General features: G+C 50.9%; 1 protein-coding gene across 2 annotated transcripts in view; it reads left to right on the top strand.

The window, feature by feature from the left end:
* The window catches only part of SIPA1L3 (signal induced proliferation associated 1 like 3), a 240,854-nt gene that overhangs the window by 186,312 nt on the left and 39,997 nt on the right, over positions 1-14,545 (top strand). For both annotated transcript variants that reach the window (XM_047078134.1, XM_047078132.1), the window contains exons 13-14: positions 6,393-6,520; positions 12,882-13,000. In XM_047078134.1, the coding sequence (XP_046934090.1) occupies positions 6,393-6,520; positions 12,882-13,000 (247 nt within the window). The remainder of the gene's footprint in view (positions 1-6,392; positions 6,521-12,881; positions 13,001-14,545) is intronic.

Here is a 14,545-nt window from a genome sequence, read left to right as displayed (position 1 = left end):
TGCGTACGTATATCAAATCATCACGTTGTACACTTTAAATATATGAGTTATATTTGTCAGTTATACCTCAGCAAGACTTGGGGGGGCAGGAGAGATGCTTCTAGAGTGCTACTTGCTCAGCAAATGGAGAAGAGTGTTACTTCAGTGAATGTGTGTGCTGACTGTTCTGCAGCACACGTAGAGAAGTGTTGGGGGGGGCGGGGCAGGGAATACAATCACTTGCTGTGTGGTAAGCCCATTTTTAGTTTAAAAGGAGCTGCCAAACTGTTTTCCAGAGTGCGCATACCATTTTCCATTCCCGCCGGCAGTGTGTGAATGATCAGGCTTCTCCACATCTTCACCACCATTGGCTGTCGCCACTGGTTTTCATTGTAGCTCTTCTGCTGGGTGCGTGAGGAGACGTCATCGTGGTCTAAATTTGCGTCTCTGTAATGGCTGGTGACGTCTTTTCATGTGCTTATTTATTTGCCAACTGTATACCTTTTTAGGGAAGTGTCCATGCAGGTCCTTTTGCCCGTTTTCTAATCGGATGCAGCATTTTCAGCTTTGGAGAGTTCTTTGTATATACCGGACATGAGTCCTGTGTCAGCTGTGTGATTTGCAAATCTGTTCTCCCAATCCTTAATTTCTCCTTTTGTCTTTTTTTTTTTTTTTTAATATTTATTTGGGGGAGAGAGCAGGTGGGGGAGGGGCAGTGAGAAGAGGACAGAGAATCCCAAGCGGGCTCTGTGCTGACAGGCTGACAGCAGCGAGTCCCGATGTGGGGCTCAAACTCATAAACCTTGAGATCATGACCTGAGCTGAAATTGGACCCTCAACTGACTGAGCCACCCAGGTGCCCCCATCCTCTCGTCTTCTTAACAAGGATCTGTCACAAAACAAAAGGTCTCAATTTCGACAAGGTCCCAGTTACATTTTTTTGCTCTTTATGGTTCATGGTTTTGTTGTAAAGTCTAAGAACTCTTTGCCTCATTCTGGGTCCTGAACATTTTCTCATTTTTTCTGGTTTTTCACATTTATGTCCATGATCCATTTTGACTTCGTTTTTGCATAAGGTGAGAGGTTTAAGTTGACATTCTTCTTTTTTTTTTTTTGCCTCCTGACGTCCAGTCTGCTTCAGCACCACTTCTGGAAAAGGCTGTCCATCTTCCATTGCATTGCTCTTGCTCCTTAAAGCAAAAAAAAAAAAAAAAAAAAAAAAAAAAAAAATCATTGGAAGGGGAAATCAATTGGGCACGTTTGTGTAGGTCTATTTCTGGATTCTCTAGTCGGTTCCACTGAGCTGTATGCATGATCTCAGTGAGTACTCCCAGTGACTCCACAGGTAGGTACTTCATTATCCCATTTTACAGAGGGGAAACTGAGGCTCGGTGAGGTGAACCCACTTGGTCAAGGTCACTCTTGCAGGAAGTGGTAGAGCTGGAACAGGAACCCAGGCCCATGTGATTCTGGAGAACTGATGCTGACCCGCGACCTGTCCTGCCAAAGGTCTCTGAGCTTATCCTCCAAATCAGGTTAACATACACAGTCCCTCCTGGAGTCCCTGCCCCAGGAAACTGTTCAGGCTGTCTGGCATGAACAAGTGGGAAAAGAACACTTCTTTGTTAAACATCAGGCCTTCCCAGCCTATCCCTCTCTTCCCAGGACTCCACAGGAAACCCAGTTCTCAACAGTTTGTTTGTGTGGTTTTTATCTCGGTCAACATCTAGATTCCAAGCTTTACAAAGTCTGCTAGCACGACGCATCCCCTAAAGCCTCAGAAGTGTCTTTCCCAGTCAGTCACCAGCCCGTGGTAAGAGGCCTGGGAGCAGGCCAGGGCTGTACCGGTGTTAGCCTCAGCTCCTTTCCCCTCTCCTCTCCGCCCAGCTTCCCCAGGACCTCCTGGAACCCTTGTGACCCCTATGTCTCCTGCTGTCTCCAGTGGGCCTGCTACTTGCCGAGTTCATCAAGCTCTTAGAATTGTGACAGCCCTTAGACACAGAATCTGTCTGGTGCCCATCCTGGATTTACTGAGAGGTAGTAAGATGGCCTTTATCAGCCGTGTGAGTGTGGGCAAGTGACTTCACCTCTCCACACCTCAGTTTGCTCACATGTAAAATGTCTGTCCCTGAGCAGTGTTGAGAATATTCAAGGAAGAAACCCTTGCAGAGCACTTAGGACTGTGCCTGGCACATAGTAAGTGCTCCTTAACGGTTATGACAGTTACCACCAAGCGCAGCGCCTGTCCTGGCAGCGGGGGCAATTGCTGCCTGTGTCCTCAGGAGTTTGCCAGCCTCGTTGGCAGGGTGAACAAACCACTAAAAGCACGGAGCATTAGGACGCACAGTACACCCGGCTCAGCAAGCCTGCAGGGGGCGGCCGGACCTTTGCTCAGCAGACCACCTGGATGGCTTTTCTTTTTTCTTTTTCCTGTTTTTCTCTGCCGGCTCCATAAAGAATGGTGAGGAGGCATTTGACTGCAGGTGACAGAAAACCTAACTTGAGAAGGCGTGAGGCCCTAAAGGGAATTTATTATCACATAGCCCAGAAGGAGGGTGGCTGTAGGGCTGGTTTAGGGAAGTCCTCGGGGACTGACTCCTTAGTGACCCATGGTGGCTGTTGTGACCCCCAAGCAAAATCAGTGCCCTGTAGAAAAAAATGAAAGAGCTTCTGTTTGCTTTTGAGAGTAAAGGAGCTGGGTCTCTTGGGGCGTCTGGGTGACTCAGTCAGGGAAACGTCCGACTTTGGCTCAGGTCATGATCTCACAGTTTGTGGGTTCAAGCCCCATGCCGGCCTCTGTGCTGACAGCTCAGAGCCTAGAGCCTGCTTCGGATTCTGTGTGTGCCTCTCTCTCCGCCCCTCACCCACTCATGCTCTGTCTCTGTCTCTCAAATAAATGTTAAAAAAAAAAGTAAAGGAGCTGGGTCTCTTACCTATCCCTGAACCATCCCCTGGCAGGGCCACATTGGACCCACTTAACTATCTTAAATTTGTCAGGATTTATTCAGGTCACATGGCCGAAGGATGGGCACCACAGGGGAACCTGGGCCTTACCAGCAGGGACAAAGAAGGTGACAGTTGTTGGTGTGGCAGCCAATAACGACGACATCATCCACCCACCTCACCCACCTCACCCGGTCATCTTGGAGTTCACCCATGCATTCCTCCGTCAGTCCGTGTAGGAGACCAGCAGAGTGGCCAGAGCCCTCCCCTCCAGAGAGGCTCTTGCCCGCGTTCACATCTGTCTTGGTACTTTCTTCCATGGCCGTGTAGGAAACCCAAAGCCAACATCCCGGCAGCCCAGCCCTGCCGACCTGAAGGCACTCCCCATCAGGCCTCTTCAGGGTCCGCCAGCGCATCAGCTCCTGCCTGAAGATGCCTGAAACTATAGTTAGTTTCTCACCACAACCAAAACCCTTTATCTTTAAAGTGATGTCATCTTCCAAGAAAAGGTAGAAGACTCTAACATTTCTCAGATGAGGTTGAGAATAGCTCTGATCTTCTCTTCTTCTGGGGATTTTTGCCCAGAGCCAGGCATGGTGAGGTGCCGGCATGTCCGCATTTCCAAGCAGCTTGACCAGGACTTGGCAACGTTTGAAACGGCGCCAAAGGGGACGCGCGCGCGTGCACTCACACACGCCCCAAAGAACGGCAGCATAGGTCAGTCATTTTACATTGGGATAATAGGGTTTGTTAGGGAATTACGTGATTAGACAAAGTACAGGTTGTCTTCGTGGAGGGACAGTAGCTGAGTGGTGAAGCATGGTAAAATACTTCCAGCTAAAGACAGTCTGTCAGTTAGGATCAGGTTTAACTGCATAATAGAGAAAACAGTGACTCAGGCGAGACAGTTTCTTTCTTTCCCCAGTGTTGTCAGAGACCCAGGCTCCTCCTCACCAGCTCTCTGCTATCCTTGGCCTGTAGTCTACTGATCGTAAGGTGGCTGCTGGAGCTTCAGCCTTAAGGAGGTGACGAGGCCGAGGCACCCACAGCACACTTGCAGAGGTTTCTTGGAAGTCCCATGCACCACTGTTATCACATTGGCCAGGCCTGCAAGAGAGCCTGGAAATGTGGTCTGTGAACCAGTTACGTTGCAGCCCTGGGTACAGCCGGGATTCTGTTCCCAAGCCACAAGCCCAGGATAGATACTGGGGGAGCCTCCGCTCATACCTTCCACTTTCCTTGGGCTGACCCCCGCCACCCTGACATTTTCTTTTAGTACTCGGGATGTGACGCAGACGTTTTGAGGAAGTGGAATAAACACATCAACACCTCAGTTTCCCTCTGTGGTGGAGCCACATTTTACCAGGCAGTTGGCTGGCTGCTAAGTCAGTATTGAATACTGCTGTGCTTTTTCTTGTTTTGGCTCTGTCTGCCTTCCCTGGAGGTAGTAGAAGTCAAGGTTTGGGGAGGTGGGGATAATACGTATTTTCTTGGCAGGTGGGTGGAAGTGGGTTTTCGGGAAGTCCAGGGCACCCCTGGAGCTCCCCTCTGCTGCCCGGGGGGCGGTGAATCCTAGGGGTTTAGAGTCAGGCTTTGCAGAAACAGCCCTGGCTTTAGGCTGGTAGGATGGCCCCAGAGACGTCAGTTAACTCCTCTTTTCAGTGTTGGGGGTTCCAGTTTCTCAGCCTCCCAAGTTCCAAAGGAAGCAAGTTGGGGAATCACAAAGTCAGCTTCATTAACAGAGGCTCCGTGACTCTCCCGAAGTGCCGGGCCTGTGTCAGTGGGGTGTTCTAGCCACAAATAACTGAAATTTGGCTAGCCCAAACATTGTGGGAATGCATTATCGCACAGAAAAGGAGGCTCAGAAATAGGTCAGGCTCCAGGGAGGGTTAATCCAGCATTTCAACAACGTCATCAAAGGCCCAGTCCCTTCCGCCTTCTAAGTCTTGTATGCTCAGCATTGGCCTCGTCCTCAGGCTGCTAGCCTGAGGTCAACAGCGGGTCACAGTGTTCTGTCTGGACCCAGCAATACCCAGGTGAAGAAGAGAAGCCATCCTTCCTCGTCATTGCTCTCAGGAGCCAGGAGGCTTACCTCAGAAGCCCTCCCCTGCACACTTCCCCCATTTCAGTAACAAACACCTGAAAACGTCAGTGACTTAAATCAGCAAAGGTGTATCTGGTGCCCACGCTAGAGCTCCACTGCTGGTTGGCAGAGGACCTCTCGGGACCCAGGCTGTCAGAGGCAGCCACTGTCCCCAGGTCGCTTCCCTCACAGCTTGTTGACAAGACCAGGCCTAGACCCCACCTAGCCAATCTTAAGGGGCCAGGAAGTATGGTCCTCCAGCCACGTGGAGGGCCAGAAGTATTTTCTGAGAAGCTTCGTAACTCTCACAACCTCTCACATCATATCAGCTAAGATTGTGTCGTCTGCCTTTCCCTGAACCAACCCCAGGCAGAGAGAAGGGTTTCAGTCATGACTGGCTCTGATCTGTGGTGGAATGGATGTTGGAGGCGCCCTTGGGATTCATTCCAGGACATAGAGCTAATGCACCTGGGACGTGTGGCCATAGGGAGAGCCTTCTGCTGATTCCTCCCTTAGATCTCAGCCGTCGCTGTGGGTATACAGAGCCAACCTCCGGGAGAGCCCCTGTCTGCGAGATAACTTTTGTTATTTCATCCACTCTGCTACCCTGTGAAGTAGAAAATGTCAGTATCCCATTTTTCAGATGAGAAAACCGCAGCTCATACTAATGAGCACTTGCCTGACCAACGTCACATAGCTAGTAAGGGATGGGACAGGGGTTTGAGCCCAGCTCTGTCTCACTCTGAAGCCTGAGCATACAGCTTCTCTCCTGCAGCGCCTTCCTCCGACAGAGGGATGTACACTGAGTTCTGGCCTGTTGGCCACTTCTCACAGCTCTGTGTGTGTCAGCCTCGGGCTAAGCGCTGGGCACACAGGACATCAGTCAGTCCTTTGAGGAAAGGCCTACTGCGATCACCAGCTTAGGAAAACTGTAGCTCGGGGCTAGGAAGTGACTGTCCCTGGCTGAGAAAGAGGTGGTGGCGAGGTTTGAATCCCAACCTGTCCAGCTCTAGGCCTCCTGTACCTACAAATGCTTCAACCCGAGACAGGCGTGGGGGGCAGAGCTGCTGGCAACACCTCACCCCATTTCACAGCCACGAAACAAGACCCCTGGGGAGCCTACCAGTAGGGCCTCCACCCAAGTGGCTTCTGCCCCTCCTTCCTTGAAGGACCCTGCGTTGCCCGGCACTCCCTGGCATGCTTCCCGGGCGAGACTCATTCCTGACCCTCAGCTAATAGTATGTTTCCGGGATTACTCATCTAGGATCCCCTCCGCACAGAGCCTCCAGTGTATTTAAAACCCACCAGTGAGCAGGCTGTTGGGCTCAGATGGTTTTTGACACGCCAGCCCTTCACCCTGTGCTCGCTTCCTCTCGCTCCCCTGCAGGTATGCGGCCGCCCCACACCCGCTGCTGTCTTTTGATCCCCACTTCAGCCACGACGGGATGTCCAGCGGCGACTCCTCCTCAGGCGGCTTGACCAGCCAGGAGAGCACCATGGAGCGTCAGAAGCCAGGTAGGGCCTCCCCGGGACCGGCTGCACCCGCCTACCTTGCCCAGCGGGACTTCCTATAATTTGCGAGGGGGCACACCTCCCCCCTGTCAGCGACAGATAGAACACAAAGGAAAGCTGTTGGAGCCTCATGTAAGATTAGGGAGGTCGCCCCAGAGAGCAGCAGGGACCAGTGAGCCTGATCCTCCTCTGTCCAGACACGGCGTCAGCAGATGGCACGCACTCAGGAGCCCGTGTACAGACGTGCGACGTGGAGGTGTCAACCTCCCAGGGAAACAGCAGAGAAGGACTAAAAGTGGTGCTCTCAGGGGAGCAGAACTGATTGTGTTCTGAGGCTTTTCATTACATAAACCCTCCTGTGCTCTTTTCTCACTGTTAGATGTGCAGCACATGCTGAGAAAAGAGCCAGATCATGAGTGTCCAGCATGATAACAGGTCACAAAGTGAACACACCCACGTCCCACACCTAGGGTAAAAGGCTGAACATGGCCAGCCTCCGAAAGCCCCCCAGGCCCCTCCCAGTCAGCACCCCCAAAGGCCACCCCTGCCCTGCTTCTCACAGCCAGACTTCGTTTTGCCTCATTATGAATTTCATGTATATGAAATACTCCTGCTGGCTTGATGCGTTTTGTGTGCACGTCTGGCTTCTGTCGCTCAGTACCATGTTATTGAGAGTCAGCCACACGGCTGTGGGAGGCAGTGCAATTTCTGAGTCGTTCTCCATTGTTCGAATGACCCACAACGTATTACTCCGTTCTGGCACTGATGGACATTTGGGTGGCTTCCAGCTTGGGGCTGCTTAGACTAGTGCTGTTGGGAGTGTTCTCATACTGGTCTGTGCTGAACACACGCTCACACTTCCGCCGGGTATATGCCTGCAAGTGGAATTGTTAGATCACATGTTTAACTTCACGCAAAGCTGCCACGCCTTTGCTCAGAGTGACAAGCCATTTCACACTCCCTCCCGTGACAGAGGAGAGGTGTGGCCGCTCCGTATCCTCACCAACCTTTGGTGGACGCATAGTGGTGTCACATTGTGGTTTTAATTTGCATTTTCTGGTGCCTGATAAGACTGAGCATCTTCTGATCTGTTTATCTTCCTATGTATGATTAATTGTGGCATGTACACTTTGTGGAATATTTGAAGTAGAATTTCACATAACAAACTTGTCCCCCCTTGGAAGTCTGAGAACTACCCGATGAATGGGTGGGTTCAAAAGAAAGGAAAGGAATGAAGTGTAAAAGAGCATTGACATTGGAGGGGGGAGACATGGAGCTGTCCTCTTAGAGAGATAGTCGGGAATTTCCAGGCGGCTCCAGGGGCTGACCGTGTCAGAGTCGCCAGCTCCCTCAGGCATGGTGGGACAGGGAAGAGGTTGTGTGTCCCAGGAGTAGCAGCCTGGGCAATTTCTCGGCCCCCCAGCCCTATGGTTCCCTTAAACCAGGGAAAACAGTTGTACTTCAGGCAAGTGGGTCGCCATACCGACTTCGCTCCCTTCTGCTGCCTCCGGGCCTGCAGACATGGCTGGCTTCTCTCCTCCACACACCCGATCCTGCCAGCCACTGCCTGCAGCCCTGTGCTCTTCTCCACAACAGACAGATTTGCATCTTTCCTTCCCCACCCAGTTCAGAAAAAGAAAAGTGTTGCTTGGCAATTTCATTACACCAAAGTGTAAAATGGAGAGGAAATTTTTCCAACGTTCACCCAAACAAGGTGTCACAGAAACTCACCATTGTCTTTCTCTTCTCTCTTCTGTCCCCTAGGGCTTGGCTCCCCCCTTACTTCCTTGGGACCTTGTTATAAGTTGACTTAACACCACTACCCCCCACTACACACACACACACACACACACACACACACACACACACACACAAAGAAATCAGGGCAGTCTGTGGTTAGAAATCATCATGAAGCCTAGGGGCGCCTGATGGCTCAGTTGGTTAGGTGTCCAAGTCTTGGTTGCAGCTCAGGTCATGATCTCATGGTTCGTGAATTCAAGCCCCGCTTTGGGCTCTATGCTGACGGTATGGAGCCTCCTCGGATTCTCTCTCTCTCAAAATAAATAAATAAACATTAAAAAAAAGAAAGAGGTCATCATGAAACCTAGAATGTGCTCAAGACCCAGACAAGGTAATTCATGGTGGAGAATCGGGCACTGTGACAAGACATGGGGATTCTCCCAGCCCTGATCAGATGATGTAATCATAGTAACAGCAGGACAGTTTTGCATGCTTGTTATACACCCAGCGCCATACTGGGTACTCTCCATGCCCTCTTACTTCATATTTAATCATCTCAGGAATGTGACAGAGTGGGTACTTTTTACTGGCCCATTTTAGAAATGAGGAAGGTGAGGGGCGCCTGGGTGGCTCAGTCAGTTAAGCGTCTGACTTTGGCTCAGGTCATGATCTCACAGTTTGTGAGTTCCAGCCCCGCATCAGGCTCTCTGTTGTCAGCATGGAGCCTGCTTCGGATCCCCTGTGCCCCTCTCTCTGCCCCTGCCCTGCATGCGCATGCATGTTCTCTCTTTCTCTCTCTCTCTCTCTCTCTCTCTCTCTCTGTCTCTCTCTCTTTCTTTCTCTCTCAAAAATAAACATTTTTTTAGATGAGGCATAGGAAGGTTGTCACTTGTCCAAGGTCCCTGCTGGTGAGAGGCATAATTGCGATTGAACCAAAGCCTATTGGGTGCTAGGACCCCTCAGCCCCCACCATCCACAAACACCACCCACAGCCCCTCACCCACAGAGTGTGAGTATTTCTCAAGCTTGAGAGCACCCAGGTTGGGAAGGAGGCCCCTGAGTCACCAGCTGCCCGAGTCTGTGCTTGGCCACAGTTGTAGCACATCTGTCACAGCCGAATTCATGTCTGTCACCTGCCTGGTATGACAAGGGAGATCATTCCATCAGGAGAGCCAGAAGGTTACCAGGGGCCATTCAGAGACCCAGTGAAGGGCCCCATATCAGGGCCTGTTAAGGACAGAACTGAGGACCCTGAGGCAGCGTAGGAGGGGAAGGGACCTGGTCCTCTATCCCACTGTTCATTTGACCTATCGCTAATGATAAACACCACACTGGGCACCACAGTGTGAGCCAGACGGGCACATTCCCTGCCTTCTTGGAGGCACAGTCTGGTGGAGAGACGGACAGTAGATGGGCACACAGTGATAAATGATCACTATTAAGGCTGAATATCAAGTGGAAACTATAACACAGTGCTGAGACAGATGGACAGGGTTTGGGGGAATCTCTGAGCAAACTATATTCAGGTGAGGCTGGAAAAATGTTGGGAAGAGAACATTCCAGGGAAAGAGAATAATCAAAGACCCTGAGATAGCAGTGAGCGTAGGAGGAACAGTAAGGAGGCCGTGTGGCTGGAGAAGTAGTGGAGGATGAGGTCAGAGAGGGGACGGGGCCAGAGCATGTGGGGAGGACTTTGTCCTTCGCTCAGAGTGGGACAGGAGCTCCGTCCTTCTGAGCGAAGGAGGAATGGGACCTGGGTGTTCACAGGGTCTCTCTGACTGCCGATTCTTGCAGGATAGGTACAGGGGTGGTAGGGATGGGCAGCTTCTAGATACAGTCATTTAAAGGTAGAGTTGATGGCACTTCCTAATCTTCTACATGGATATGAGAGAGAGGAGACAAGGTTGATACCAGGTTTCTGCCCTGAGCAGCTGAAAGGATCGAACCACATGGACTGAGCAGGAAAGACAGTGAGTGATGCAGGTTTGGGGGAAGATAAGCAGTTGGTCTTGGCCATGTTCAGCAGGAGGTGCCTGGTAGCCACCCCAGAGGAGGTGTTGTGAGGTAGCCATCTATACGGCAAAGGTCTGAAGTCGGGAGAGGTCCGGGCCAGGGACAGAAAAATGGAAGCCACCAGTGTCATAGGTGGTACTTAAGGCTGGCTGTGGCTGTCACAGGCTTGGCTGTCTCTAGAAATGTGGTTTCCAGCATGATCTGGCCACCTCCCAGAAACTAGTACTTCCGGGCCTGTGGGATGCGCCAAAGAGGAAAACCATCTCCAGAGGTAGAGTAGACGGATGAAGTGGGCAGCCTCCCCGCCACCACGTGGACTTTCCAACCAGGCTGCTCTCTGTGGTGGCCCTGAGTGTCCTGCCCAGCCCACGCAGAGCAGGAGCCTTCCCCAGGGGAACATGGGCCCAGCATGTAGTAGTGAGCTCAGGCTCCAACAGGCCTTGTGGGAAGTTCAGAGTCAGCCGTGTGACCTTGGCAGTGACCTCATCTGTCCCAGCCACAGGTCCCTCCTCTGTGGCGGACATCCTAAGTGTCTCTCCTTCCAGCATGGTTTGAGGGTCCAGTGAGGTCACAGCTGCCCAGCCCTCAGCATAGGCCCCAACCCATCATTAAGAGAATGGCAAGCCCTGCTTCTCAAACACATGCTCCCCACCATTGCCAGTGGTGTCATTGCTGGGGAAGCACAGAGAGAGAGTGCAAATGTGGACGGCACACACAGGTCTCAGACCCTCTGTGTGACATTGGACCAGCTACTTGAACTCTCTTGAGTTTTGACATTCCTCACCTTTTGGAAGTGGTACTAATAGCCACCTCACAGTATTCCTTGGAGGACATAGCAAGATGATGTGTGCAAAGCAGTTTTAGTAATACCTGACATAGAACGTGTGTTTAATAGGCACCATTATTGTAATTTTTTTTTTAAGTTTATTTATTTATTTTGAGAGAGAGAGTGCACAAGCAGGTAAGGGGCAGGGAGAAGGAGACATAGAATCCCAAGCAGGCTCCGCACCATCAGCGAAGAACGCAACGTGGGGCTTGAACTCACGAACCGTGAGATCATGACTTGAGCTGAGATCAAGAGTTGGGTGCTTAACCAACTGCGCCACCCAGGCGTCCCTGCTGTAATTATTTTAAATACAGAAGTGATCAAAAGTGTGGGCCTTGGGGTTAGACCACCATGGTTCCTCTGTCCTCTGTTAGTGCATTTGTGTTTGATAGGTAGTAACTAGCCCTCCACTAGAGGGTTTTGGGGGTTGTTTATTTCTTTGTTTGTTTTGTTTTTTAGGTCAGTTGCTAAGTTCAGGCACCTTGACTACCTGGAAGTTTAGACTAATTTACACCCATACCGGCCATCACGATTTTAAACCTGTTTCACCTTTGAACCAGCAACTCCACTTGTGGAGTTCCGTCCCAACACAATCCCACTCTTGCTCAGGGTTGCGTGTAGAGGGAGAGCCACCCAAACGTTGTTGTAAGGAAGAATTGAAAATAGCCTACATGTTCGTGGTTGAGGAAATGATGTCCGTTCAGCATGATGGAATACTGCACAGCCGTTAAAAATAAGACAACTTCGGGGTGCCTGGGTGGCGCAGTCGGTTAAGCGTCCGACTTCAGCCAGGCCACGATCTCGCGGTCTGGGAGTTCGAGCCCCGCGTCAGGCTCTGGGCTGATGGCTCGGAGCCTGGAGCCTGTTTCGGATCCTGTGTCTCCCTCTCTCTCTGCCCCTCCCCCGTTCATGCTCTGTCTCTCTCTGTCCCAAAAATAAATAAACGTTGAAAAAAAAAATTAAAAAAAAAAAATAAGACAACTTTATGTTCAGTTACGTGAAGATGTATTACAAGGATATAAAGTGGAAAGCAAGTATAAGTATGCTGTAAAGTAAAAAATCAAATTATAGAACAGTGCTTAGTGTGATTGCATTTTTGTTTACCAAAATAAGTTATGCACATTTAACCAGCAACAGATTGCTACCTTGCATATACAAAGAACCCTGCTTGCCAATAAGATAAAAGTCAATCCTATGGAAAAACGGGAAAAGAGGGCACCCGGGTGGCTCAGTCGGTTGAGTGTCCGACTCTTGATTTCAACTCAGGTCATAATCTCAGGGTTGTGGGATTGAGCCCCACATTGGACTCCACACTGAGGTGGAGACCGCTTAAGATTCTTTCTCTTCCTCTGCCCCCTCTCCCTCACTCGTGTGTGCTCTGTCTCTCTCTAAAATAAATAAAAATGAAAAAGAAAAAAAAAGAAAAATGGGAAAAAGATAGGAACAAGTAATTTACAAAATAGAAAATCCAGATGGCCAGTAAGGATGAAAATGTGCTCAACCTTCCTTGGGGATGTTGACGGAGGATGGTCCTAAGGCTTCAGTGAATTAACCCTTGTAAAGCACTAGACTGGGGTCTAGCACATAGTAAGTGCTTAGTAAATATTTCATCACTGAGTGTTGTTATTCCGCAAGACATAACTTGATGGGGTCATGGTGCTGTATGAGCTGGGCAGACAAGCTGGCAGAGGGGTGGGACCATTTTTAGGGCCAGATTCATCAGGTGGACTCAGGCCAGGGCCTGAGTCACCTCTAACCGCTGATGTGTCTCCTGTCTTCCTGCAGAGCCTTTGTGGCATGTGCCCGCCCAGGCCCGGCTCTCAGCCATGGCGGGAAGCAGCGGGAGCAAGCACACCTCCAGGCAGGACGCAGCAGGCAAAGATTCCCCCAACAGGCATTCCAAAGTGAGTCTGGGCCCCACCTGCTTAATCCTGGGGAGCCAGGACTGCGAAGCTGGCTGCTTCACTTCCCTGACCACTGTGGGTCTGACAGTGTCACCTGGGTGTGGGCCTCTGAATGCCATACGTGAGCACATCCTTCTCCTTTGCCGTCCACTCCAGCAGAGGGGCCAACTGCTTGGTCTAGAGCCAGACAAACGCACAGCCAGCTCTAGCCCTCACCAGCCAAGTCATCGCCAGCAAATCCCTTTGCCTCCTTGTGCCACGGTTTCCCTACGATTACACTGGTCATGGTCAGTGTCTTCACCAGCTCAGGCTGCTGTAACAAAATACCATAGACTGGGTGGCTGACAACAGAAATTTCCTACTCACAGTTCTGAGGCTGGGAAGTCCAAGATCAAGGCTCAGGTAGATTCAGTGTCTGGTGAAGACCCACTTCCTGGTTCATAGATGGCCTCCTTCTCACTTCATGTGGTGGAAGGGATGAGGGAGCTAGCTCTCTGGGGTCTCTTGTGTAAGGATGTAAATGTATGTATGTGGATTTAATAATCCCATTCACGAGGAATGGATAACTACATATAGGGGTATAAATATGTAAATATGTATAGGGATTTTATAATCCTATTCACGGGGGCTCTACCCTCATAACCTAATCACCTCCCCTAATGCCATCACACTGGGAGAGGCGCACCAGCGGTCAGTCTGTGGCAGTAAGCTAACTGCTCTAACAGACGGTCCCTAAATCTCAGTGACCTCACACAGTAGAAGTTTGTTTCCCTCTCGTATAACACAGTTGGGTGTGGATATTCAGTGAGCAAGCTTTCCACATGGTGATTCTGGAACCTAGGCTCCCTATCCCTTGTGGCTCTGCCGTCCCTCAGGGCCTCAGAGCCCTCTGCTGGGTCCTTGCCTGTTTCTGGCAGGTAGGGGTGGGAGGAAGAGGGGCTGGTGTGCGAAGTCTCTGTAGCCCAGGCCTGGAAATGGTATAAATCGTTTCCACTTATATTGCATTGGCCAGCACTCCATCACGAGGCCACACCTCAGTGCAAGGGAAGCTGGGAAATGTAGTCCTGAGTGCCCCGGGGAAAGGAGGTCGTTTTGGTGAGCACTTGGCAGTCTCTTTGCATCCCTTCATAAGGTGGGAATTTGATGGGTACATTCGATGTGCCAGGCCCTGGGACCACAGTGATGAAGTGGACAGATGTGCCCAGGTGCTCCCAAAGCTGACACCCCAGTGTGGGCAGCAAGCAGTAAGCAGATAAACAGATGCATTCCATAACACCAGGAACTGGTCTTTGCTGTGAAGGATAACCAAGGCAGAGGTCAGGGAGAAGACTGTCAAGCACTACTGCTTTAGGGTGAGGTGGTCAGTGAAGGCCTTGTGAGGAGGCCTTGAATGAAGTAAGGGGCAGTCCATGAAGATACCTGAGGGAAGAGCCTTCCAGGCAGAAGCAATAGCAAGTGCCAAGGCCCTGCTCAGAGCACAGTGATCAGAAGGGAGGGGGCAGATGAAGTTAGAGGGCAGAACGTGGGACCAGACTGCACAGAGCC

Source organism: Lynx rufus, unplaced genomic scaffold, assembly GCF_022079265.1.
Source record: "Lynx rufus isolate CCGP_SWC_20201006 ecotype Redwood Valley unplaced genomic scaffold, mLynRuf1.p SCAF_16, whole genome shotgun sequence".
Taxonomy (NCBI): Eukaryota; Metazoa; Chordata; class Mammalia; order Carnivora; family Felidae; genus Lynx; species Lynx rufus.
Note: the sequence above shows the minus strand (reverse complement) of the source record. Positions and strands in the feature narration are given on the sequence as shown.